Source organism: Monodon monoceros, unplaced genomic scaffold, assembly GCF_005190385.1.
Source record: "Monodon monoceros isolate NGI ecotype Baffin Bay Population unplaced genomic scaffold, NGI_Narwhal_1 Super_Scaffold_13, whole genome shotgun sequence".
In the NCBI taxonomy this organism is placed as follows: Eukaryota; Metazoa; Chordata; class Mammalia; order Artiodactyla; family Monodontidae; genus Monodon; species Monodon monoceros.
The window spans coordinates 64,560,220-64,586,643 of NW_021703769.1; the positions used below are offsets into that span (position 1 = coordinate 64,560,220).

The 26,424-nt window shown below is 43.2% G+C and overlaps 1 protein-coding gene across 2 annotated transcripts in view; it reads right to left on the reverse strand.

The window, feature by feature from the left end:
* Positions 1-622: 622 nt before the first annotated feature.
* DNAH3 (dynein axonemal heavy chain 3) overlaps positions 623-26,424 on the reverse strand; it is a 196,863-nt gene continuing 171,061 nt past the window's right edge. For both annotated transcript variants that reach the window (XM_029220957.1, XM_029220958.1), the window contains 10 exons: positions 22,913-25,054; positions 17,457-17,682; positions 14,219-14,463; positions 12,530-12,646; positions 8,993-9,147; positions 7,962-8,129; positions 5,892-6,034; positions 3,307-3,511; positions 2,456-2,593; positions 623-1,017 (listed from right to left, as the gene is read on the reverse strand). In XM_029220957.1, the coding sequence (XP_029076790.1) occupies positions 664-1,017; positions 2,456-2,593; positions 3,307-3,511; positions 5,892-6,034; positions 7,962-8,129; positions 8,993-9,147; positions 12,530-12,646; positions 14,219-14,463; positions 17,457-17,682; positions 22,913-25,054 (3,893 nt within the window). In that variant the 3' untranslated portion in view covers positions 623-663. The remainder of the gene's footprint in view (positions 1,018-2,455; positions 2,594-3,306; positions 3,512-5,891; positions 6,035-7,961; positions 8,130-8,992; positions 9,148-12,529; positions 12,647-14,218; positions 14,464-17,456; positions 17,683-22,912; positions 25,055-26,424) is intronic.

The window sequence follows — 26,424 nt, forward strand, 5'->3', positions numbered from 1 at the left end:
ACCCACCAGGCAGCTTAGCCACATGACTAAAGGTCTAGGTTGAAGAGTCCCACTGCCTGTGTTCAAATCTAGGCTCCACTATTTTCGTAGCTATCTGATTTGGAAAATAGTGCTTCCTCTATATCATGGTTTCTGCAGCCACAAAATAAGGATAATAACCCACTTTATAGGAATGCTCTAAAATACCCGGCTCATAGCAAGTGCTCCGTTAATATAACGGTTATCGTCATCATCACCATCCCAGGTGACTGTCAAGAAAGGAAAGCTAGATTTCAGTCACGAATGAAGTTCCTGGGCTTCCCTGGTGGCGCAGTGGTTGAGAATCCGCCTGCTAATGCAGGGGACACGGGTTCGAGCCCTGGTCTGGGAGGATCCCACATGCCGCGGAGCAACTAGGCCCGTGAGCCACAACTACTGAGCCTGCGCGTCTGGAGCCTGCGCTCCGCAACAAGAGAGGCCGCGATGGTGAGAGGCCCGCGCACCGCCATGAAGAGGGGCCCCCGCTTGCCGCAACTAGAGAAAGCCCTCGCACAGAAACGAAGACCCAACACAGCAAAAATAAATAAATAAGTACTAAACTTCTACCCCCAACACCTTCTTTAAAAAAAAAAAAAAAAAAAACGAATGAAGTTCCTTTTATTTTCTGTGTTGAGACAGATGCCATCAGTTATCTAGCTGGCACAGTGAGGCTACTCCTCGGTTTACCCAGTGCTTCTGGGGCCTGTCGGTTGGGAGTTCAATGGATAGGACATAGTTGGTGGAGTGGCCTGTGGTGGAGAGGATACCTCTTCGGGCACTTGTTTTGTAGACTGGACACACATAAATGTTCTGATGCAGAAACATTGCATCTTCCCCAGGTTTCAGCCAAATAATGGGCAATGGGTCATAGAGGATTCTGGGGAGAGACTCCCCGATCTGCATCGTTTCCCTATCCCAACGGGCGCCTTCTAAGAAGAGTCCTTTTATGTAGGCCCCATCTTCTGGGTTATCCTCCATGACTGTTTCTTGTGTGGTTACCTGGAAGACAGGAAACTGTGAGTTCCATTACCTGCCATTTTCCTAAATGAGGCAGCATTAAGAGATTGAAAAAGTACAAACTGGCTTTACTGTCTGCCTTTCCCAGGATGCATTTCCCAGGATACTGGGGCTTCTCTGATAATATTCCTGCCTGCTACATGGGCCAGGTCTGATTTCTAGTTAGCATGCTGCCCTTATATATGGCAGGCACAGAGAATGCACCAAAGTAAGAGCCAGGAGGCCACATTAACTCTTACCTAGCTTAGTGGCCTTGCACAATCTTTCCCCTTTCTGAACCTCGATCTGTAGTGAGGGGTTAGGTTCAGATGCATGTTGGTAAAACAGTTCTCTAGCAGGAGAAGTGAAACCTTGATTTGTAGTTTCTGTCAATTTCTGTGGTGTAAAGACTCCCACCATGGTCAATTTCAGCCTATCAGTTGTTTAACAAACAACCAGCTTTAACAGGTTCTGGTGAGTTAGCATAAGCCAGCTCCAGCATACAACTGTTTGGATTCAGAGGTGATACATTTCTTCTGGTAAATGCAGAAAATGGTCTAGGTGTAGGAGAATAGCTGGGTGGAGGGGATTATGGTGAAGCAGAGAGCACGAGCTCCATTTAAAGTCATTCAAATTCTAATCTTTTTGTTATTGTTAATGGAATGTTTTTTCCCATTTCTATTTCTAAGCATTTATTGCTAGAATAGGAAAAGGATTTTTGTATATTTAACCAGTATCCAGTCATCTTACAAATTCTATTAATTCTGATAGGTGTGTTTTTAGGATTTCTAGGTATACAATCATTTCAACATCAAAAAAAGATAGTTTTATCTTTTTTCCAGGGTTTATTCCCGTTATTTTGCTTTCTTATTGCATTAATTTTGGCTTAGCATTGTCTTCAAAGGCCAATCAAGGTAAGTTCATTTATAAACTAAATAAAGACCTAGGGCAATCAGTTTGTGACCTCTGGACTAGATGATTTCAAAGGATCTTTCTATAGAATTTAAAATTCTACAATGCTCTATAACAGTCCATCTTACTACTTTCTCTCCAAATATGGACTGGGTGATACTTGACTATTGGCCATCCCTTTGACTTTAAGCAAAGCACTACACAAGACCATTAACATCCTTCCAAATGAAGAGTCCATCATGTTGAATAAACAATGTGGAAGGTGCTTTCATTTTTCTCGGTACAACTGTGGCAGAATTTTCCTCTGGAAAGATTCCTTTTTATACACACAGAGACAAAGCCTTAGGAATCCTCTGATTCTGTTGGGAATAACTTTTGAAGCTACTTTAAGTCATGCTAAATACTTCATTTGTACCATCTCGGAAGTATGTGAGCCTTAACAGATCCAAATGTTTGGACTCAAGGAAAGGGACAGCACTGCTTTCTCTGGTTGGCCCTTTGGGTTGATCTAACCCAAGACGCCCCTTACCTCAAACTCAAATCCGATGTGGTCGATGGGGATGGCGTATTTCCGAGCGTAATTCTGAGAGACGCCTGTCAAAAAAGACTGTGTAAAGTAGAATCCAGAGATCCAAAAGACCACAGGAGGCCCGTTGTCAATCCATTCCTGGAGAGCCACAGAAATAAAAATGCAAAGTCAACAACACAACAAAGATTGTTCAAAGGCAGGTAATACAACAAGTCCCATAAAGAAATAGGCTTTTTCTCATTTTTCTTGAAACAGGCAGCCCTCTCAGTTTAGCTTATATTTTCCCCCTTTGAAACAAAAGTACAATGAAATATATCTCTACTTTAAGAAAAGCGCGGGTGCAGGCGGGTGTCAGGGATACGGTAGAGCGTGGTAGGGACTGTAGCAGTGGAGGGTGTGTGCCTTGTCTAAACTGAGCCACAGCCACTCATCTCCAGCAATAGTTGCCACGCAGGAATGCAGGTCCATCGTTTCAGGTCTTCCTGTTTTTGCAGGACAAACATCTGTATTTTGATACGTAACAATCCAGTGTTCATATGCTAGCTCAAATTTTTAAATAACCAAGCAGCCAAACCAAATCTATCTACTAGCCCATGAGCTGTGGCCCATGAGACACCAGTTTGTGACATTTATTCTGGTTCCCACTCCTGCCTCTAGAGGCTATAATCTTTTCAAGGACTTTGAAAAGTCTCCCTCCTGCCCTCAACCCTGGTAAGACTGTTTCCAGTAGGTGCTCAGTCCAGGATGCTGTGAGACTGCCCTACTCCCTCTGCCTCTAATCCATCATTTCAGAACGTCCTCTCCACCTGAATGAGAATGCCAGGTGCCCAGTTACCCTGACTCCAAGGTACCTGGAAGAAGGCCAAGCGGGCTAGCAGGTCAGCCACGTAGCCTCCCAGGGGCTTCAGTGATGGGTAGGACTTGGCCATCCACATGGCCGGCACTTTACCCACAAGCATGCTACTGAAGACATCCTCCAGCTCTGAGGACATCAAAACCTGCCCTTTAATTGCTCGGCCAAGGTCGATGAGGCTTATGCGAACCACTTTGGTCAATCTGCAAGAACAAAGGAGCAGACTCAGCCTGGCTCTCCAGTGACCTCATTCTACCCCAAGTACACTGACTCCAAGTCTCCTTTTACTTTTCCTCCCTTTAAAAAGTCAGATAATATACATTCATGATAGAAGAATTGTAAAGATGAGAAAAAATTAAATCACCCATTATCTCACCACCTAAAGATAACTTTGATGTATATCTTTCTAGATTTTTCTATATGTAAACACAAATTATTTTTTAATGGGATCATACTATATATGTGTTTTTTGTAATTTGTTTTTCTCTCTTAGCATATAAGGAACATCTTTCCAATTCAATAGAGACCAAACTAAAATCGTCCTTTTTAATGACTGCAAGGTGTTCCATTTAATTTAACTGTTCCTCTATCACTGAAACATATTATTTCTAGATTGTTGTCACTGTAAACAACATTACTAGGAACACCCATCTATATTAATCACTGCGGAAATTTATGATGACATGCTTACTAAAAGTAGAATTTCTGGGTCAAAGGGTAATGCAGTTTTAAGGCTTCTGATCTATATTGCCAAAGTTGTTCTTTTTATAGACTATGAGGTGCATGCATACCTGAGGAAAGGCAGCTGAAGGGCAGCCTGAGAGATGCCAAGATCACCTGTCTCTCTCTCTCTGGCCTCTGTTATGAGGCCTCATCAAGTCCAGAGGGAATTCAGCTGAGAGTACCAAAGACTCTGCTACCAGAGAGAGCTTGTCATGTCCAAAGACTTATGGAATCCCAGCCCAATGGACATGAGAAGGCTCAAATGCGAGAAAGGGATTCCTGGATGTGTAACCACTAAACATTTATCTTAAGAGGAATTTAAGGTTCAAACGTGTTATTGGTGTATGTGCTTGGCTGAGGAGTCAAGAGCAAAACTACCCTCTGCGGGATTATACCACAGACCTCTATTATACCTGAAACCTACTGGAAAAAGGTTTCTTTCTATTCTTGAAACTATGAGCTCTGCTAGTTTCAAGATTTTTAGTACTCAGGGAAGGAATATTTGCCCTAGAAGACACAATAATGGTTCCCCTGAATTGGAAGCTGAACTGTCATTTTGGGCTTCTCATACCACTGGGTGAATAGGCAAAAAAAAGGTAGTGGGGAAGTACGTTACAATATTGCCCCAAGTAGTTAATCCTGAGCATCACTGGAATATAAGATTGCTGTTACCCTCTTCTCTTCTATTACAATGGCCAGTGGTAAAGGCTAGTGAAGGCCTCTGTAACCACCAAGAGCTCCAGTGACCTTAGCAGAGAATGAGTGGCAGAGGAGGAAAGCCATTGGCCTGGTGTCTGGATGAATGAGGACTACAACCCATCATACCAAGGTATCTGACTCAAGTAGTCAGCATCCTTGACTCACACGCCATACTTTGCTTGGTCATCCACACAGCCAACTGCCTACTGACTATAGGGAGTAACCCTAAGACTAAGGGAGTCAACAGATTCTTAGTTGACATTCTTCAAGTTCACCGGTCTTTCGGCATCAGGGCTGTCCCTAAAACCGAGCAATGACCAATGAAGCAAAATGGAGAGAGCAGTACTTAAGAGTATTTGGAGCAGCAAGAACCTTGACGTGGAGGCAGAAGTGATGAATTTCCTCATCTGGCCTAGATGGTGTTTGGGAACTCTTTCAGTTTTGACTATCTAGAAATCAAATCAAGGTGATCCCACCGGGCTCTATGCTCTAGTACCTGGAGGAGAAGTGAGGAGGGACTAGAATAGAAGGCCGGAGACCCTTAGTCCCATGGCCATCTTATAATAGCCCTTCCTTACCCCTGTGGTAGCGGCAATGGGATGAACTGTTCCTCACCCCTTTCTAAGTTTACCCTGATTTCACATACTGGCTAAGTGCATGGGCTCTGGAATCAGAGAGCCTGGGTTCAAACTCAGTTCTGCCATTGAATGACTGTGTGACCTTGAGCAAGTTACTTAGCCCTTCTGTCTCAGTTTTCTCATTTGTAAAACAGTGGTAGAGGGATTACTAAATGTGCATATTTTTAAAGACTATTGTGTGGTTTGAATGCAAAGGCATGAGTGGTGCTTGGAGCCATTTCTAGCACTAAAGGATCAATAAAAGTGGCTTTAATGATTACTTTTACTATTAGCCTGTGCTTGATATTGGTTTTCACCCCAGTTTACAGATGTCATATGAATGAACGAGAGAGAATGAATAGAAGGAACTGATTTAACCCTGGGCCAACACATGCTGGGATGGCCCTATTTACAGCCCTTCCTACAAGGTAGGGCAAACCAACTCTGCACAGCAACCCTTATCAAGTGTCCATTCTAGTTACTGCCCATTAGATTCTACCCCTCACGCCAACTCCCAGGATCCAAGTAAGACCATACAGCCCACCTGTTGAATCTGATGAGCTCTTGCCTTAGGACAGTGTTCATAGATTCATCATAGACCACAGGGTACAACTTCACGACCAACTCCAAGTCAAAGTCATTGGGAAGCTTGGAGAGTAGGTCCTGGGCCAGCTCCTCAACCACTTCCTTAAAGTGTAAGCATTAGAGAGGTGAATGAGACACAAGGCCAGCGGGCTGTGGCTTTGTCCAGTTAAACATGAAGCAGTGAGCCTTTGTCTTTTTAAACACAGTCTACAGGACCTTTCTGGGAACTCTCCTACAGAAGCCAATTCTGCCCTGAGGGGAAGGAGGATACCCATCCCACCCACTCCCACCCCCCACCCCTGCCCCCAGCCTTAGGGAGGACATCACCTCTAAGCTGAACAATGAAAGTCCTGAGCAAGGGCCTGAGGGCCAGGTGGGAAATTCGTGCTCAGCCAGCCAGGTAGACTCAGGGCAGTGCTGAACCCTGCAGAACTGCTCAAATCTTCAAGGTCACCCCTGGGAGACAATCTCCCAAGGCTCTCATAGCCAGCCCCTTAGGACCAGCTCCTGGTACAGGTGAGACTTTGCTCTGTGCCAGTGACATGGACACCTGGGAAGGCAGTAGGCCATTCCTCAGCATTAAGAATAGCCCATGGCAGTGAGTTTAGCCAAGTAGGGAGGGGACAGGCCTAGAGGAAGAGTAGGAAGAGGAGGTGTGGGAGAGAAACACAGCTCTGCTGTCCTTTGGCTCGAGGAGGCTGGAATGTACACTTCCTTCCCTCTTCCCACTGTGAGGGGAATTTCCATCCCTAAGCTGAGACACACAAACCAGGCTGCTTTATCTTCACACATATTACCGCTTATGGTACTATGAACCAAACTGAGAAACCAAATACAATCATCCCTTGGTATCCACTAGGGATTGGCTGCAAGACCAAACTCCACAGATGGTCAAGTCCCTAATAGAAAATGGTGTAGTATTTGCATAGAACCAACACACATCCCCCCTCCCCCCCATACTTTAAATCATTTCTAGATTACTCATAATACCTAATACAATGTAAATGCTATGTAAATAATTGTAAGTACAATGTAAATGCTTTTTAATAATTGCTGAAGTGGGGTGGATGCAAGTTTTGCCTTTTGGAAATTTCTGGAATTTTTTTTTCTGACTATTTCAATCTTTGGTCGAATTCAAGGATGCAGAACCTGTGGATATGAAAGGCCAACTGCATGCAAAGTCCGCAGCTAAGCAGGGTTGAACATGGAGTAGCTCAGAAGCTGGAGAAGGGAAGAGAAGGAAAGGAGAGATCAGGGTGGAGTCAGGAGATGTGGTTCTGGGCCTGGCACTGCCTCTGTGTTTCTGAATGCCTTGAAGTGGGTCACTTCTTGCAGGGTTTGTTTTGCCCTCATCTGTAGACCAAGGAGGGTAGACAGGATCAGTCCTTCACAATGTGTGGAATGATCACAAGAGATACCCAAAATGACTCCAGGTGTTTCCAGGACATAGAGCAAATAATGTTGAATCACATGATGAGAAAGTCACTCTCTTGTCAAGTTTTGGCCACCTTTTTCTTTTCGTTCCCTTCAAGGAGAAAGTCTCAGGTCAGAGCTGAGACTGCTCTGGAACACTTGCTGATCCTCCCCTTTTCCCAAGGAGCCAGAAAGACATCAGCAGCAGCATCTGGAAGAACCTAATAATGTTTAGCCTTTGTTTTCTTTTTGTGGCTGTCACGACATTACGGAAATGGTACTGGGTTTCCACTTATGGTCCTGATGTGCAGTTTTTTTAAATAAATGTTTTTAAGCAAAAGAGATTTAGTTTTAAGTATTATATAAATGGAATACAGATGATATGTGGATATAGCAATGAATCATGAAGGTTATATAGGAATAGCTGACATTTTAGAAACACTGGTGCTCTTCCAGCTCAGTATTTAAAGACTCTCAGCAGTAAGACCAGAGCACCCATATCCTCCCTCAGGGGTCTGCCAGGCCTCCACTTTTCTGCCTTCTCGGTCATCAGCCACAATCCTGCGTGCCCACTACATGAAAAATTGCCTGGGAAATTGAATTCAAGCCTGGTTACCTGAGGGGACTTGCCACTCCCTCCTGACTGCCTAGGGAGGGTCAGCAGCACCCCTTGAAACAGCTGGCTGGTTTCCTGGTTGTCTTTGGTGATATCGGCATTCTCGTGCAGGCCAAACACTTCTGGGTGGGCTGTGATAGGGAGGTTCCTGAGATATTCAATATAGGACTGGAAAGGAAATCTTCAGTTGACATAAGTTCAGGTTCCTTGGGGTCCCACAGATCACCCAAGGTTTTGCCAGAGCAGACCCATGCAGGAATCACACTGTTTCGGTAGCACAGGCCATAGACACACACACGCACACACCGCCGGGGCCAAGACATCCCAAGCTTTCCCTCATACAGGTTTTGGAGGAGTGAGTATGAGTATGAAGGTAGATGGACTGAGTATCTCCCCTCCCACCTCTGCTGGCTTCCTCCCTGCTCCCCCAGCAGTCTTAGCTTTGGAGACAAAAACTGGGTTTGGATTCAGGCAGGACAGGATTTGGATCCTAGCTCCATCTTAAACCAACTGTGTAACCTTGAGCTAGTCACCTGAAAGCCCAGTTTCCTTATCTGTAAGTGGGAAAATAAATGAGGTTATGAAGGAATAAGGCTTCGGCACATTAACAGGTACTTGATGAAAGTAAGCCCTTTTCATTCTTCCTTCAGATTTCTTGTTTTCTTCTTCCTTTTATCATTCTCCCATCCAGTTTTTCTGTCCCTCCCTTTGCCACCTTCTGAACCTTTGATTTCAAGTAGCAATTTCCATCCTGTTCACTACCAAGGCTTCATCTTAAACATCCCTGCCCTTTCTCCCCAGATGGACCCCATATTTTGAAAGATCTTGTCTACCAAATGCCCAGCATTCATTAAACAGTAATAATGTGTATCTTGTAGGCTTTTGGGAAGATTTGAAATAGCTTATGGACCCGAGTCAGGAAGCCCAAGCTATCCCTGGGCCCTCCTTGGATACACTGCAACCCTAGCCACATGGAGACTGCCAAGCCCCTCTGGGGGGACAGAGGGACCTCTCCCTCCCCTGCCCCTCACCTGGTAGGAGCCATGAGGAGGGATGTAGTAAGTGTCTCCAGGAGCAAGACAGTAATGGTCCTGCTCAATTTCCTTACAGTAGAACGTGGACAGAAGGGATAGCAGGAGCCTTCTGTCTTTGTCATCTGTCACTCTGCCTCCATAATTACATTCCCCTGGGGACAACCAACAGAAGAAGAAGTTGAGCCCATAATGAACTTGGTCAATAACCTAAAACAGAGGATTCTTCCAGCCAAGGAGCTCTGCTGAGACACAGGGTTGCTAAAACCATGCTCAGCTTGGGATGGGACCAGGCCTTTTTGGTATTATGGTTGCCACAAAAATAATACATGTTCATCATATTAGAAACTAGAAAATAGTGATAAACTGAAAGAAAAGCAAAACAATCACCAATAATTCCAACAAAGGTAACTGTTAACATTTAGGCATCTTCCAGACATTTGTCTGGACATTTGTGTGTATGTGTACATAAATGTGAAAGGCATTATAGAAATGTGGTTCAGGGCAAGAACTCTGGCATGAGACAGTACTGAGCTCCAATTACAGCCAGTTTCTGGGCTCCAACTTTTGCCACTTATTAGCAGTTTCTCATCTGTCTAGAAGTAGAGATAACTGCATACCTATCTTGCGTCGTTGTGGTTAACAACGCTTATAAAGCATTTAGTACGATGCTTAGCATATAGAAAGCATTCAACTACAGCTTTTACAAATACGTATAGTTTAGAAAATTAAGATTATCCTATATATACTTCTTTGGGATATGACTCTCCTACCCCCATCCCCATCATCAACATCATTCTCTGAGACTCAGGTTTCTACACTCAGATTTCTACAAAAAGAATTAGGTAATTTTTTGAGGGGCCATCAAATCCATCTCACCAACCCAGGATGCACTTTCTAGCTGGATCAGATTCCACAGTATGTGGGTACCACCTGGTATTTGGAAGCTGGGGACAACACACTAGTGTGCAAGGAAAAGACATCTGTGTGTGTGTGTGTGTGTGTGTGTGTGTGTGTGTGTGTGTTTGCATGCAAGGGCTCCCCTGAAGGGTGGGCTCATTTCCAATTCTAATCATTCTAGGAAGGAGCAGGTCTACAGACATGAAACAGGAAGTATGACTCAAGTTGAGGAGGCCTCAGCCTCTCTTGGTATTGGAGGGGTCTAAATGTCTAGGAGGAGTATCCCGGTGGCTCATTAAGGAAGAAGTAAGAGACTAAGGGGAAGCTCATACCTACTGAGTAATTTGAGCCCTGCAAAAACTATTTGACCTTAAGCCAGACCATCTAGATCTCTCTCTGTTGACCTCTCAGGCCTTTAGCAAAGTTTAGTTGGAACATTATAGTTTGTCCCAGCTGTAAAGAGGTTTATGACAACACTAGAACTACAATATTAAAGGGAGAGTAGTTCCCCCCTGAAGTCAGCATGGCAGTGCTAGAGAGTACCAAAGAGGGACTACCAGTGAAGGTAAACAGGTACAGAGTCATGATTCAGGGTCCCACCTCCACTCTCTCAACAGCAAATTTTACTTCAGGGGATACCCTTACAGGCTCTGGGTTTTATGTTTATGAAGGAAGGTACATTTCTTTACTTATATGTCTCCTCTTTGTAGCAAGAGCACAAGTTCCTAAAGGGGCCAGGATGTGCCTTATATCTCTTCTAGATTCTCCATTGGCTCTGCCACAGGGTTGGGGGTACCAGATTAAGAATGTATTTGACTTTGGCCCATCTAATTCGATAACCACTCTCCAAATAAGACCTGTCTCTTTGGTTAGTCTGTCCCTTGCGGTCAGTACAGAGCTCTAATAATCATCTCTATCTGATCTTCTTTCCTTCCAGGTACATAGGAAGGTTATAACTCCCGGGGCCTCTGGCAGTGAGGTGGGGCCAGGTGACAAGTTCTTGCACATTTAACTCCTGGCATGAGCTCTTCAGTGCTACCCTGTGGCAGTGACCACACAAGTGTATGTTGAGATGGTGGCATCAAAAGTTGGTGGAGCCTTTGCCAACTGTGCCCCTGGTAGATAATTACAATGAGCAGAGACCCTTGCCAATTCACACTGGACATGCAGAATGGGCAAGAAATGTCTCACACCCTTGAGATTTGGGGATTGCTTGTTATCTCAGACTAACTAGTCTATCCTGACTGGTGCAGTTGGAAAGTGACTATCCTCAAGCCAGCTGGCACAGTTGGAGCAGGTTGGTTTATGAGCTGCAGGCAGTCCAATACTAAGACCTCATCCCAGGGCAATTATGCACTCATTCTGTGATCTGAAGGGGAGCCCTGGGATGTGCTTCTGTGTGGTCTGGAATAATGGGAATATGGCTCATTTCTTTGGAAAAGTTCTCTCACCTAACTAAAATCCACTGAACTTACGTTGTGTGTCACCTGGGGTTTCGGTTTAGGAGACACTGTGCTGAGTTAAGGTCTTTGTCACCTTTTACAAATGAATTTAATCACTCTAAAGCAGGATTTCTCAATCTTGGCACGATTAACTTGTTGGACTGGGTAGCCCTGTGTTGTAGGGGGCTGTCCTGTGCATTGTAGGATGTTTAGCAGCATCCTTGGCCTCTACCCAGTAGCACATCCATTTAGTTGTGACAACAAAAAATGTCTCCTCAGTTTGTCAGATGTCCCCTAGGAGACAAAATCACCCTTGGTTGAGAACCACTGCTCTAAGGCCTCGGTCTTGTCAGTTGTAAAACAGGGTCACTAAAGTGAAGCTCATAAGATTGCTGTGAAGACTGAATGATGTAGATAAAGTGCCTGCCGTATGATTGGGGAAAGGATCCAGAGTTGAGGGAGGAACTTGTGTGTGACCTGGAAGATGCCCAGGTTTTTCTATTGAGCTGCATTTTGACTTTTGGCCATGGTAATCCATTCATTTAGCTCATCTATAGTTTATCTCCTATCTCTGGGATTACATGGTGTGCTTCTTGAGGGCAGTGACCAAGTCTTATATATTTACATTCTTCCATATTATGTACTAGTATATATTGGATGACTGATAAAAGATTGCTGAAGAATTGCTTTAATACAAAACAGCAAGTGTCATTTTCACCTCAGGGCACCTCTGCTGGGAGTGCTCTCCTTCCTTTTTCCCACTGCCTGCCCCCGCTTTCTTCTTCCACTTGTAAAACTCCTACTTATCCTTCAAAACCATCTTTCACGCCTTCAGGAAGTTTTCCCTAATCATCCCCACCCCATGTCTGAAATTTAATCATTGTGCTATCTTATAAATGTTTCTCTTACTGAACTTATCACTGTGCTGTTATTTATTTTGTTATATTTCCTTCCCTTTGTAGACTGTGCACCCCTTAAAGGGAGGGATTGATCTTGATTTTTCTGTGTGTGTTTTTTGTTTTTGTTGGTTTGTTTGTTTTACAATATACAGCATGGCGACCAGCATCATTAAGAGCTCCATGTCTGTTGAAAGCATGAGTGAGTAAGTAAACAAATGGAGATGGAAGCAGAGGAGCAGGAAGGTGGAGCATAATCGTGGAGGTTTATGGTTGCCAAAGCCTCCTTCCGTAAATACCTGTCAGGTAGGTCAGAGCATCCAACGGCACCTCCTTGTAGTCATTCAGAAACATCTGGATCTGCCGCATACTAATCCTCAGGTCGGATTCGTTGAATTCATAAGGAATATTCCAACCTGCATGAGGCAGAGATAAATTAGATGCTTCAGGGATGAGAGCTCTTAATTTCCACTCAGAGATTGAGCTGGTGGAATTAAGCATCACTATGGATCAAGAGCCTCTTTCAGCCCTGTGAATATCAAGCACCATGCCAACTATTAGCTTTGACATTTACTGCCAATGTGGGAGACATTCTGCCTGAGAAAACATCCATTCTAAAGTCAGTTTCCTTATGGATCTCCCCCATTTGATAAGGAAGATGTTAACATCCTGGGATTTGTGGAATGAGAGTTATTCACCCTGGCTGGAATACTGTGGTAATGCACCGAACGCCAAAAATAACACCAAAGCATAGCTAGAGAGCACTATCTGTGATTGGGCAATAGAACTAAGTTAGCTTTGAGAATGCCCCTCCTCCCACTCATGGGAGAACTAGATGGCAGGCCTTGAAGAAACTATTGCTTGTATTTTCAAGTGTTATAATGGTAAATGCCCAGCGGGGCTGCACAAGTGACATAAATGTATGAACCAGGCTGGATGTAAGACAGTAGGGTATGGTAGGACCTGTGCTCAATGGAGACGTTTAATTTCCTCCTAAACATTCACATTCAAATTAAAAATATAATAAAATAACAAAAACTTCGGTTCTGGCAAAGAGAACACAACTGGGCACTTGACTATAAGCCAAACTGTCGTATGGATGTTTGGAGGTCTGGCACGGGTAGGAGAATGGTGGTGGGAGAATGTGGTGTGTGAGATGCAGATGTAGAGAGAGTGTCACCTTTGGCTGTCTCGTCTCTGAAACCCTCAGTTGAAGGGTCAGGTGGTCTGTGGAGCTAACTGGGGCAGGTAGAAGGAAAGAGGATGTTCTGAGAGAATCACCAAAAGGACAATTTGCCTCCTTTTGTAACCCAAAAGAATGGCTAAGAATACCTTAAGGTGGGTCATTTCAAGAAAAGAATTAGACTCAGCCCATGGGTGAGAGAAAAATAATCCAACCTTAAAACCATGGTGATATGGGATCTGTATTTAGCACATGATCTGCTCTAACGAGAATATTGAGTCGCTTAAGTTAGGCCATGGATAACTTACATTAATAAAGAAATTTATGCTTATTTTTTCAAGGAGAAGCACAAGCAGATGTCCCAGCTGTATTTCTTTCATTGTTATGCACAGGTAAAGAGAGCAACCTAAAATGTTATAAATCACCTGGTGACGATTCCCTGGAGAGTGGCCATGATACCCAAGCTAGGCAAATACACCAAAGGGAAGGGCCTCCACTCTTCTCATTATCATATTACTCCCGTAATTAGGGGACCTCTGATTCTGGAGCATCACCTCTTTCCCTGACATTGATATTGACCTGGTTATAGGACTGCCAGACTTGTTAAATAAAAATAGAGAGACACTCAGTGAAATTTAATTTCAGATAAACAACGAATCATATTTAGTATAAATATGTCCCCAATATTGCATGGAACATACTTAGACCCTATTTTACTGGCAACCCTGGGTACAAACTCGAACGTACCCCTGTATCTGCCTGTGATCTTTCCCCCAGGCAATCCAGGTATGCTGCCACCTCTCACCTAGGGCTCCGAAATTTCTCCTCTCTTGAACGACGGCGTGGAAGAAGCAAAGGCCGAACAACAGCTTCTGCCACATCACTGCTTTTGTACAACTTTGGAAGAACCCAGGGTCTGAGATGGGGTCACTGAGGTAAGAGCGCAAAAGGTTGGCCCGGAGCCCTTTGGGGGGCTCATTGGTCATCTTAATCCCATTCTGGAGGAGGCTGACTGGAAACTTCTCTGATGGATAGCTGGTTAACCAGAGTCTGGAAGAACAACAGACGCGACTATTTACAGAAATGCAATACATTATATTGAAAAACAGTAACAGAAAATAATAACTACCATTTATTAAGCATCACTAGATGCTGGACCCCATGCTAAGAATTTAATTTATGTCCCTTCATTTACTTTAATCCTCACAGCCACCCTATGATTTATTATCCCCTTTACCAGTGAGGAAACAGAGGCATGGAGAAGTCAAGTGGGGTTTTCAAGGACACACCACTTAGAAGCAGCAGAACCAAGATGAACTCAGGGCTCCCTGACTCCAAAGGCCCTGTGTCCTAATCACTACACCATGTTCCTGCCCTGCTGGGGACTTTCTGAGCATCTATTATGGTCAAGTACTACACCCGGCACTCCAGGAGTGGCCGAAATGAGAAAAGAATTGTTTCTTGCTTCTAGATGCTCACAGCCTTGCTGCTAGGAGGGGAAAAGGGAGCTGGGGAGGGGAGAAAAGACAAGCAAACAGAATGCCAAGGAGTTATAAAATCAAGACCACAGGGAGGGAGGGAAATAATGGGCCATGGGGGTCCATGGGAAGAAGAGATTTCCACGGGGTGGAGAGAGCAGAAGTCTGCAAACTACTGCCAGGGAGCCAAATCTAGCCTTAGCCTGTTTTTGTAAATAAAATATGATTGGAACATGGCCACACCTCTTCATTTACAAATTATTTATGGATGCTTTCATGCCACAACAGCAGAGCTGAACAGTTGCAACTGACAACATGCCCTGTAAAACCTAAAATATTTACTATCTGGGCCCTTACAGGAAAAGTTTGCTGATCCCTGCCATAGAGGCCAATGGCATTAGAAATGGGTCTTGAGGATATGGAAGATTTCTTTTCTTAAATAATAGAAGTATATCTATGCCCATAAGAAATGGGAACATAGGTAAAAGTATTTAGAAAGGAAAAAAATACATGATTTTACCATCTACAGGTTAACATTTTGGCATATTGTCTTCCAGGCTTTTATTCATTTGTTTTTCTCACTCAAGCTCAGGTTACATACACACTGTGGCATCCTGTTTTGTTTCATTTTTGTGGGTTTGTTTTTCTTTTTTGCTAGACATTAGAGAGGTTTCCAACAGGAGGATTTGGGGTTGGAAGGTCATTAAAGACACAGGACACAGGCTGAGCAACTGCACGGAGGAGGAAAAGTTTGGGATGTGGTAAGGCCTATAGTGGGCAGCCTGCTGTGGTCTAGGCACAGGCCTCAGAGGGAAGGGAAGAGGCCATAACCTGGGGGCCTGTGGCCTGACTTCAGTCTGCAGATGGGTGATGTTGAACTCTTACCATGCAAACCAACACAATGCTGTAACATATTTTTGAAGTAGTTGCCAACTTTTAAAAATCTAGGGCTTTCTTTTAAAAGTTCTAGATTCCCATCTTTCCTTTAAAATAGTCATAAAATCTGGATACAAGAGGCCTGTATTCCTGCTTGGCAACAGCTGGTAGTAGGCAGTAACTGCTCTTCTCTACAGGGCATGTGCCTCTAGTTCACCACAGTCCCCACCACTCTCTACCGGTATTCAACACTGAGGCTGACCGTCCATGGTGATAGCTATTGTACTGTGGAAAGTGGAATATTTCTTGTGCCCAGTCCTCTTCACTCATTTATGTTACATTCCTCGTTGTATAGGCACTTGAGTTTGTGACTTGGGTTAAGATCATATTACAGAAGACCTTAAATGTCAACATGAATAATTTTTTCTTCATTGAGTATGTCCCTGATGGTCAATGAGTCAACTCAGCATCCAAAACCAAATAGAATTCTTGAAATTAATGGATTTCCTCTTAAACTCTTACATGAATCTCATATGAGCCTTACGTGAATACAATCAACTACGGCCTAATCTGGCTTTGTAAATAAACACCAAACGCTTTTCTATTTTCAGGCAGACATGACTAAAATAAAAATAACCGGCAAACTTTGTTGCCTAGAGCAGGAGTTGGCAAACTTTTCCTATGAAGGATCAAATAGTAAATGTTTTAGACTTTGCATGCCATATGGTCTCTGTCACAACTACTTGAAGCATTAAAGCAGTCATAGACAGTATATGAGTGAGCATGGCTGTATTTCAATAAAACTTTATTTATAGACACTGAAATTTGAATTTCATATAATTTTCACATGTCATGAAATATTATACCTCTTTCAATTTTTTTCAACCATAAAAAATGTAAAAGCTATTCTCAGATTGCAAGCTGTACAAACACAGGCAGCAGACTGGATTTGGCCATAGTTTGCTGACCCCTGGCCCAGAATGAAAGAATCACTGAACATTTGAGTTAAAAGGGGCTTTGAAGTCTGTTTCATCTCATCATCCTCTAAATGCAAATACTTAGGGCCAGTCTTGCTGGGCTTTAAAGTTCACAGAAAATAAATAGCTGTTTCCAATATTGATTAAAATTCCATGGATCTAAACAAGTATAGGATAAATCAAGTACCTAGACTACGGGTGGATTTTTTTTGTTTTTAGGCAAATAAGTTTTAAAACTCCGATTTGCTGGCATTTAATCTACCTTCCCAGGCACATCTCCTATTACCTCCCCAAAACAATTTCTCACAGTGTATACCCAGGAATCATAGGATAACTTCTTGGTCTTTCCTTTGCTTTTACAAATGCTGCCCTTTGTGCCTGGAATGTCCTTCCTGGAAAACTCCTATTCATCTTTCGGTACTCCAGGTCTTCCCCAAATTTTCCTTCCCTTTTCCATTCTTATTCAAACAAGTACAGCAGGTATTGCATGGTATCAACATTATTCATCTATGGTCTGCCTTCTACTAGACTGAGAGCTTCTTTAAGGGTAGAACTTGTGTCTACACAATACCCTTGTGTCTTGTTCATCTTTGCATTCCCAGCCATTAGCATAACATCTGGAACTCGAGGTTGGGGCCGAGGGACTCAGGGGTGGAGCAGCATCTCACCTGAATCCCATATTGGTGCTCTCAGGAACAATCACCCATCTCACCTGAATCCCATATCGGTGCTCTCAGGAACAATCACCTCCTCACAGATCTTCTCCAGCGCAGGCATCCAGCTCGTGGCCAGATGACAGTTCTGTAAGACCACCCAGGTCCCATCTTTGATGGCAGTGTTAATCATTTTGGCAGCAATAGGGCCTTGGCCTTGGCCAAGGGAGATGGTCTGTGTTTTGGCACCTCCCATACCAAGATCATCAGCAAATTTCAGCAGGCCTGAGATCAGGAAGAAAAAAGACTTTTGAAAGAGAATAGGCTATTTAAGACCGTATTAATAGTAACATCACAGAAGAAGGGGTTACGTTAAAATTCTGGACTCAGAAAGAAAGCCACTGGCTTTTGTTAATTATGAAATTAGCATCTTTCTGAGGAAGCTTTAGACTTCTGGTAAGATGGTGAACGAAGATACTACTGATTCCTCTTTTGCTCTAAATAGATAGACATTCTTCATGAAAAAAAAAAAAAAGGACACAAACTGAAAAAAAAAAAATAAGAGTTTGAAAGGAAGAGAAATTCCCAGGTGCCAAAAATGAAGAGGTAACTCCAAACTAGAAAGGTTAGCACATAACCAAAGAACTAGGAACTGGGTTTTTCTTTTTAAAATTTTTATTGGAGTATAGTTGATTTACAATGTTGTGTTAGATTCAGGTGTACAGCAAACTGAATCAGTTATACATATACATATACCCACTCTTTTTTAGATTATTTCCCATATAGGCCATTACAGAGTATTGAGTAAGAGTTCCCTGTGCTATACAGTAGGTCCTTATTAGTTATCTATTTTATATATAGTAGTGTGTATATGTCAATCCCAATCTCTCAATTTATCCCTCCCCCGCTTACCCTCTGGTAACCATAAGCTTGTTTTCTACATCTGTGACTCTATTTCTGTTTTGCAAATAAGTTCATTTAGGAACTGGGTTTTTGTAAATTTATTTTACTAGGAAAACAGGTATTTGGACAGTGAAATTTCAAATAGATCTCTTCCACATCTCTTTTCCTCAGAGGCAGCCGATGTTACACCTTTTTGTGAGTCCTTCCAGAGATATTTCACGCATTTAAGTAAATGTGTATACACTATTATACACATTTGCTTTTTTCACTTAGATCTTTTCCACATCAGTACATATATAAAGGCCATATTCTTTTTCATGGTTATATAGTATTTCACCTTTGGAAAATACCATACTTTATTTCACCAGTCTAGTGATTGAAGTTTGTCCACAGGGAATATAGCTTTGCACTTACAAGGGGTGGGACGCTAGAACTGAGACTTTTTTATAAAGTTAGGATCCTCAAACGACTGCACTCTCATGTAAGAAGGCCAGAAATCTGCTTTGTGTTCTTTCTCTAATGATTTTTAGATGCGTTTCTTTTATGATCTTTTTTAGAGACAATATGAATCTGCTAGGGCTGCCATAATAAACAACCAAAGATTGGGTGGCTTAAACAACAGAAATTAATTTTCTCTCAATTCTGGAGGCTAGAAATCCAAAATCAAGGTGCTGGCAGGGTTGGTTTCCTCTGCGGCTTCTCTCCCTGGCTTGTTTGTGGCCATTTTCTCATGTCATATTTTCACTGTGTCCTCACATGGTCTTCTTCCTGTCAGTGTGTCTGTGTTCTAATCTCCTCTTATAAGGACACCAGTTATATTGGATTAGGACCTACCCTAACGACCTCACAACTAACTCTTTAAGGACCTTATCTCCAAATACAGTCACATTCTGAGGTACTGGGAATTAGGTTTTAACATACAGATTTGGGAGGGACACAATTCAGCCCATAATACCCCCATAATACTGGGGGTTAATTCTTTTGATTGTTCTATGGGCTGATTATGCCTTATAGTGATTATGCCTTATGCCTTATATATTTCCTCATGTAGTTTATAATTTTTTATTGTTGAGTTCACAATCAGCAAGTTTGTGTTATTTTGAGGGAGTCTGATATATCTTGGGTTTTAGGAGTGCCCTAACAGAACAATTTTGCATATGCAGACACTGGTGTCCCCAGCATCTTGCCATTCTGGATAGATTTTATGGGAAATTTCTGGATCAGTTTTATGGGAAATTTCTCAGCTTGAGAATCCCATACCATAGGGTACTGTAAATCTACACCCCTGAGTTTTAATTTCTCACTGAAGAATTGTTTACTTTTTCCACATTGCTTCTTGAGTCAGTAGCCTAAAATTCAGAGTTCTATGGAAAACAAAATTCTGAGTTCTACAGAAAACAAAAATACATGGATTTGGAACAAAACAAAACTTCTAGAAATGGAAAGCACCGTCATTGAAGATAAAAACTCAAAGCACTGATTAAAAAAGCAGGTTACATACAGCCGAAAAGAGAATTAGTGGAAAGTAAGGTCTGCAATCAATGATGCATTCAGTAGTGATGGGAACCCCAGGTCTCCAAATACCATCAACTGCTAAAGGAATTGGAGTTCCTTGGAGAAACATTTGTTCAAGATAAGCCTGAAATATGTATGGTAGTTCTACACAGCAAGGAAGTTATCAAAAACCACTGGGGTATGTGAAAAGGATATTGATACAGAGGTGCTACCACAGGCCAAAGACTGAATAATCTGAGCATCAAAAAGAATAATGACAGCAGTGGAGTAAAATACCACTATATTTGAAACATCCAATATGTTAAAACTAATACATTAATAATCGTACCAAAAACCCCCATCTTACTGCTTAAGTAACTTTGGAGGTTACTAGGGCACCAATTCATTATTCTGAAAGCTGGTAAATAAAGAGTATGAACCAAGCATCTTTTCTGCCTGTCCTTTTTGAACTATATTTAGAGTAAACCAAAGAGTTGATAAAGAAAAATTCTTCTTTATAGAAGAGTTCCAGCTAATAAATGTGGGAGGAATGATAGAATTAAAATATCCTCATTTTGCAGCCCCTAATGAAATAATGGATCTGGGTAATGATTTTCTAAGGCTGATAAAACCATTAGGTCAGTGGTTCCCATTGGCTGCACACTGAAATTACCTGAAAAGCTTTATAAAACACAGTGCCTAAAAAAAAAATTAAAAAAAAAAACACAGTACCTGGGTCTCACCTACAAAGATTTTAACTTAATTGGTTGAGGGTGAGGCCTGCACATGGAAATTTTCTTTTTTTTTTTCTTCTTTCTTTCAATTTTTAATTGAGATGTCCTCTTTATTTCACCCTCATTCTTGAAAGATAGATTTTACGTTTGCATACTTTCTTTTAGCACAATGATGGTATTATTCCACAAATTGCACTGTTGCTATTGAGACATTTGTTGTCAGTCTAACTGCTGTTCTTTAGAGATAATCTTGTTTTTCTCACTGACTGCTTTTGATTTATTTTTTTATTGAAGTATATAGTTAATTTACAATGTTGTATTAATTTCTGCTGTACAGCAAAGTGACTCAGTTATACACATATATACATTCTTTTTTATATTCTTTTCCATTATGTTCTGTCCCAGGATACTGAATATAGTCCCCTGCACTATACAATAGGACCTTATTGTTTATCCATTCTACATATAATAGTTTGCATCTACTAACCCCGAACTCCCAACTCATCCGTCTGCGAGTCTGTTTCTGTTTCATAGATAGGTTCATTTGTGCCATATTTTAGATTCCACATATAAGTGATATCATATGGTATTTGTCTTTCCATGGAGATTTTCTTAAAGCTCCCTAGGTGCTTTCAATGTGCAGCCAAGATTGAGAACCACCATATTAGGTGAAAGGCTGATGGGAAACTTTATAAAGGAGGCGGTGGAGGAGTCGCGAGCTGAATCACACTGACAATGCCTGAACCCACTGATCAATCTTAATGAAAAAAGATGACCAGACAGTATGTGCCTCCTAATATGGCACACTCTGAGGGACACAGTACCTGCAGTTTCCTGGGAAGTTATCCCAGCTGAATCTAATCAAGCCTCTAGCACAGAGGGACCAGAACAAGCTACATACACCGTTGGATTTTACAGGCCTGTCCTCTCCCAACACAGCATCATCATTTTACAGACCATATTCTGACCTTGTCCCCATTTCTCTTCTCTACTTTTCCTGGTTTCCCCTCATTTCTCTTGTATAAGCCTGCCACAGAAAGGACATAGGGGAAGGAGAAAAGATGCTAGAAAGGGGTCATGAATTGAGCTTTGACAATAACAATAATTTGGGTGTAGGAACCTGGAAAGGGTACCAGTTCATTTCAGCGCCTTCCTCTGATTGCCTTTGAGGAGAAGTGCTGGCTTTCTAACCGGGTCAGGATACATGTCAAATGCCTCAGCTTTCACAGAACTGCCAACTATGTCATTTGCATTTCTGGTATTCTTTCTTCATTCAGCAACAGAGAAAACTGAAGCTTTAAGATTCCCCAACAGAACAGAAAACGAATCTATTTCTGTCAACAACTCACACCCTTTTATATGCACAAACACTTTCTGGAAACATACATAAACTGTTAGTAGTGGTTGTCTCTAAGACGGTTAGGAGGAAGGTGTACCTTTCACTTTATACCAGGGTTTCTCAACCCCCGTACTATTTACATTTTGGGCTGGATAATCTTTTGTTGTGGGGGACTGTCCTGGGCATTGTAGGATAGTTAGCAGCATCCTTTGCTTCTATCTACTAGATGTCAGTAGCACCCCCTAGTTTTAACAACAAAAATGTTTCCCCAAATGTCCCTTGAGGGGACAAAATGGAGCCATAGTCCTATACTTTTTGCATTGTTTGATTTTATTTTATTTTTTTATTACATGCAGCATTAATTACTCAAAATATTTAAAAATTGAAAGAAAAGAAAGAAGCGTAGCTGAGAGAAGCAACAGTCTGAGAAAATGGTCTAAGACAAAGGTGATAAACTAGCAGTCACTTGGCTCAATCTAGGCCTGGCTTTTTTTTTTGTTTTTTTTTTGTTTTTTTTTTTGGCGGTACGCGGGCCTCTCACTGCTGTGGCCTCTCCCGCTGCGGAGCACAGGCTCCGGACGCGCAGGCCCAGCGGCCACGGCTCACGGGCCCAGCCGCTCCGCGGCATGTGGGATCCTCCCGGACCGGGGCACGAACCCGTGTCCCCTGCACCGGCAGGCGGACTCTCAACCACTGCACCACTGGAGAAGCCCTAGCCCTGGCTTTTTTTAAGAAAAAATCTGAATGAGATATCAAGATTTAAAAATGGGTGATTTCTACCTTTCTGGTTGCTCTTGAAAAAGCAGATGATCTGGTCATCCTGAGATCACATTATCAGATGGCACAATGCACAAGAGCTGAGGAGCAGCTGCCCGCTTTAGGCAGGAGAAGACGTCTTGTGTTGCCCCAGCCCTGCCTTAGTCTGTTAACTGCTTGACCCTCAAAGCCATTTGAATTTGAGATTCCTGCTGTAAGGGACAAGCTATTGTCATCCATCCATGCATTCTGGGCTTTTAATATTCCTCACACAACATTCTGCCCTTACCTGCCATTGGGTCTGCACCCGGAGACAACACGAATATCAATGGTACGCAGCAGCTGGAATCATTGTAGGACCCCTGGAGATCAAACGTAGGGGCTTCAGTGTATACGTTTCCCATGTGTTCAGCAATGAACTTCCGAATGGCTGGAATCATTTTGTCAGGCCGCAGACACCGGAGAATCGCCATCCTCTCCAAACCTTGAAGAAATTTCCAAGATCCAGGGAACGTCTCCTCATGGGGCCAGGCTGAGTCACAGATGAGCTTCCATTCATTAGCATTTTGTTCCAAATGTTCCATGAGGCCTTCCAGTTTTGGCAACGCGGATGCACGAACCACTTCTGCCCACGCCTTCTCAGACAGCCATTCGGAAACTGGGTTGGGGAAGGGGTTGTCCAGGGCAACGCCTCCAGTTAGAAGAAAGTACCAAATTTCCTCGTTAATTTGCTTTTTCTCTTTCATGATGCCTATCGTCAAGAGGAGGGAGAAGAGCAGCTTGTCCTTCTCAAACAGGGAGCGGCAGACATTGTTGTAGATGCTTAGGGTGAAATGTTCAATGATGTACTCAATTCGTAGCTCTAGTCCCTCGCTCCTCCTGCTATGGGCCAGGGAGTGCACGTAGAGGTTTATGAACCACGTCAGGGAGTACTGGTACATGGGTTCAATGTGGACCAGGTCAGAGATACAAAAGAAGATGGTGGCAGAGTGGACAGCCACTGGCTGGTAGCCCATCCGAGTCTCATCGATCTGCATTTCTGTCATTGAAGCAATTTCCTGTTTCTCAGAGATTTCTTCGGAAAGCAGTTTGGAGGAGGACAAAATTTTGATGGCAGTCTCGTCCTCAAGGATGTTGCCCTCAGAAAGGGAAAGGACCTCCAAGATCTTATCTTCAATTTCCTTTAGCTGCTTCTTGTTCTTGGCACTTTCCACAATCAACTTGTTCTTTTTCTCTTCCAGTTCTGGCTTCTCCTTGGCAGCCACGATGCCAAGGAGTTGATCTTGGAGGCCCAAGGGGGTGATCATAAAGTTGAGGAGACAGACTTTCACGGCGACTTCAGGGAGATAATGTGGGTTCCTCAAACGGGTTGTGATATATAACTTAAAATCCCTGGAATATTCAATGATGTTTTCACCAAGCCTCATGTACTCAACCCCTTGCTGTCTGAATGTGGACTTGAGCAAGATGGGTTCAATAAAGGCATCCAGCTCTTCTCCAACATTTTCTAGTAAGACTGGGGTACCAAACTGCAGAGCGTGTTCCAGCGTCCTCACATAGTCGGTATCCGAGAACTTGATGACTGACAGCCTATTTGCTTTCTCCATATTCTTGATCCACTTATTGGCCTGCCCCTGAGGGTCAATCATTAATGCCCAGCGCCTGGAATTGGATACAATGATGCCATTGTCAATGGAGAAGGAGTCAGTGGGCAGCCCAGCAATCTGCCAGGCACGAATTTTTACAGGGTCTCCTAATGTGTTGCTAAGACTAAAGTCACTGGAGCCGGGGATGACCTTGTCCTTACATTGGGCCAACCACCACTTTTGGCACTCAGCCCGATAATCCATGGTAAAGGCCCCCAGGTAAGCCACGGTCCCAGAGGACAACAACACATCCCCTGTCAGATTAGTATAGCGGACACCCAGCTGCCGGGCAGCTTCTGTCCATCTGTCCTTCTCTCCCCCAAGACCACTGATCAGTTTTTCTGCTCTGATCAACTTTTGGGAACAGATTTCAATGTTTTCCTCCAACATCTTTTTCTTGGTATTCATCTCTTCAAAGTCATCGTTCAGGGACTGGAGGCGGCCTTCCACCATCTTCAGCTCTGCTCGCTTCTGGTTCAGTTTTTGCATCTGTGTGTCCAGCTTCCCCTCAGCCTCCTTCAGCCGCTCCCGTTTAGGAGCTACCACTTTGGCCACACGATCATACACCTCCATGGCCCTCACCCACTTGCACAGACCCTCACACGCAGATGACACATTTTTAATAACACCCGGCTGGAAATCTGGGTGATCAATAAACCTTTCCCGGATCCGCTTCATGATCATTGGTGGGATGTTGTCTTTGTCATATGTCTTAAGACTCTCCAAGAATTTCAGATCTCCGAGAATCTTTCTTGATACCCCCCAGTAATCTTCTGTCATTTTACCTGTTTGGGACAAAAAACAGAGATAAGACTATTATTAAGACATTCTGCCTGAAACTTAGAGCCCTGCAGTGGCTACTTCTCATATTTGGCAAAGAAAAAAAAAAAATCCAAGGTCTTACAGAGGATTTTTAGGCAGAAGATACGTTGTATGATACCATAATGATGGATACATGTCATTACATATTTGTGCAAACTTGTAAAATGTATAACACCAAGCATGAATACTAATGTAAACTATGGACTTTGGATATAATGATGTGTCCATGTAGGTTCATCAGTTGTAACAAATATACCACTCTGGTGGGGGATGTTGATAATGAGGGAGGCTAGGCATGTATGGGAATAGGGGGTATATGGGAAATCTCTGTATCTTCAACTCAGTTTTGCTATGAACTTACAACTGTTCTGAAAAAATAAAATCTTAATTAAAAAAAAAAGCCCAAGCTTCTTACCATGGTCTGGGTGGCCCACCAACCTTCCCCACCTCATCTTTGCCTTGCTCCCTGGTCTTCAGTCACAAGAACCTTACTTCAATTCCTTGATGATCCCAAGTGCTTCACTACCATGAGCTCTTAACCTAGGCTGTAAATGGCATCTAGATGGCTCCTGACCAGACTTCAGGCTCATTTTAAAAGCCACCTCTCTGTGGAGCATTTTCTTTCATCTCAGAGGCTAGAACATCCATTCTCTTTATAGCATTGATGGCAATCTGTGATGTTTTTTTGGTTTCGTTTTGATTGTCTGTCTCTCCCTCAAAGCTGTAAGCTTCTGGGGAGAACAAGATGGTGGAGTAGTATGACACTGAGCCCACTTCCCTCCATGAACATATCAAAAGTACATCTACACGTGGAGCAGATCTCACTGAAAACCAACTGTAGACTGGCAGAAAGACTCTTCTACAACCAAGGCTCTTCTACAACCAACAGAGATCCACATGGAGCTGGGTAGGAAGGGAGGAGAAGCAATGAGGTTGGGACCTGTGCCCCTAGGAGGAGATGCAGAAGAGGAGGGGATGTCACAGGCTTGGAGATCCTCCCTGGGAGTGAGGAGTTCAAACACATATTGGGCACCCTTGGGGTCTGGCACCAGGAAGATAAATTCCTTTAGCTGATTTGAAAACCAGTGGAACTTTTAGGATAAACTGAGACTCCACTCATAAAGAGTGCACACAAGCTTGCCTACTCCCGGGAACAAGATGAAGAAAGCAGACTGAAACTGCCTGGGGCACTGACCAGCTTCCCACCACTGCCCCGGTATGTGCCCGGCCTGCTCCAGCTCCTCTAGCTCTGGTGTAGCTCCCCACTAGGGTGAAGGCTTCCATTGCTGAGGAGAGTGTGCACTTGTGGGGGTGGGGTGGGGGTGGACCGAGC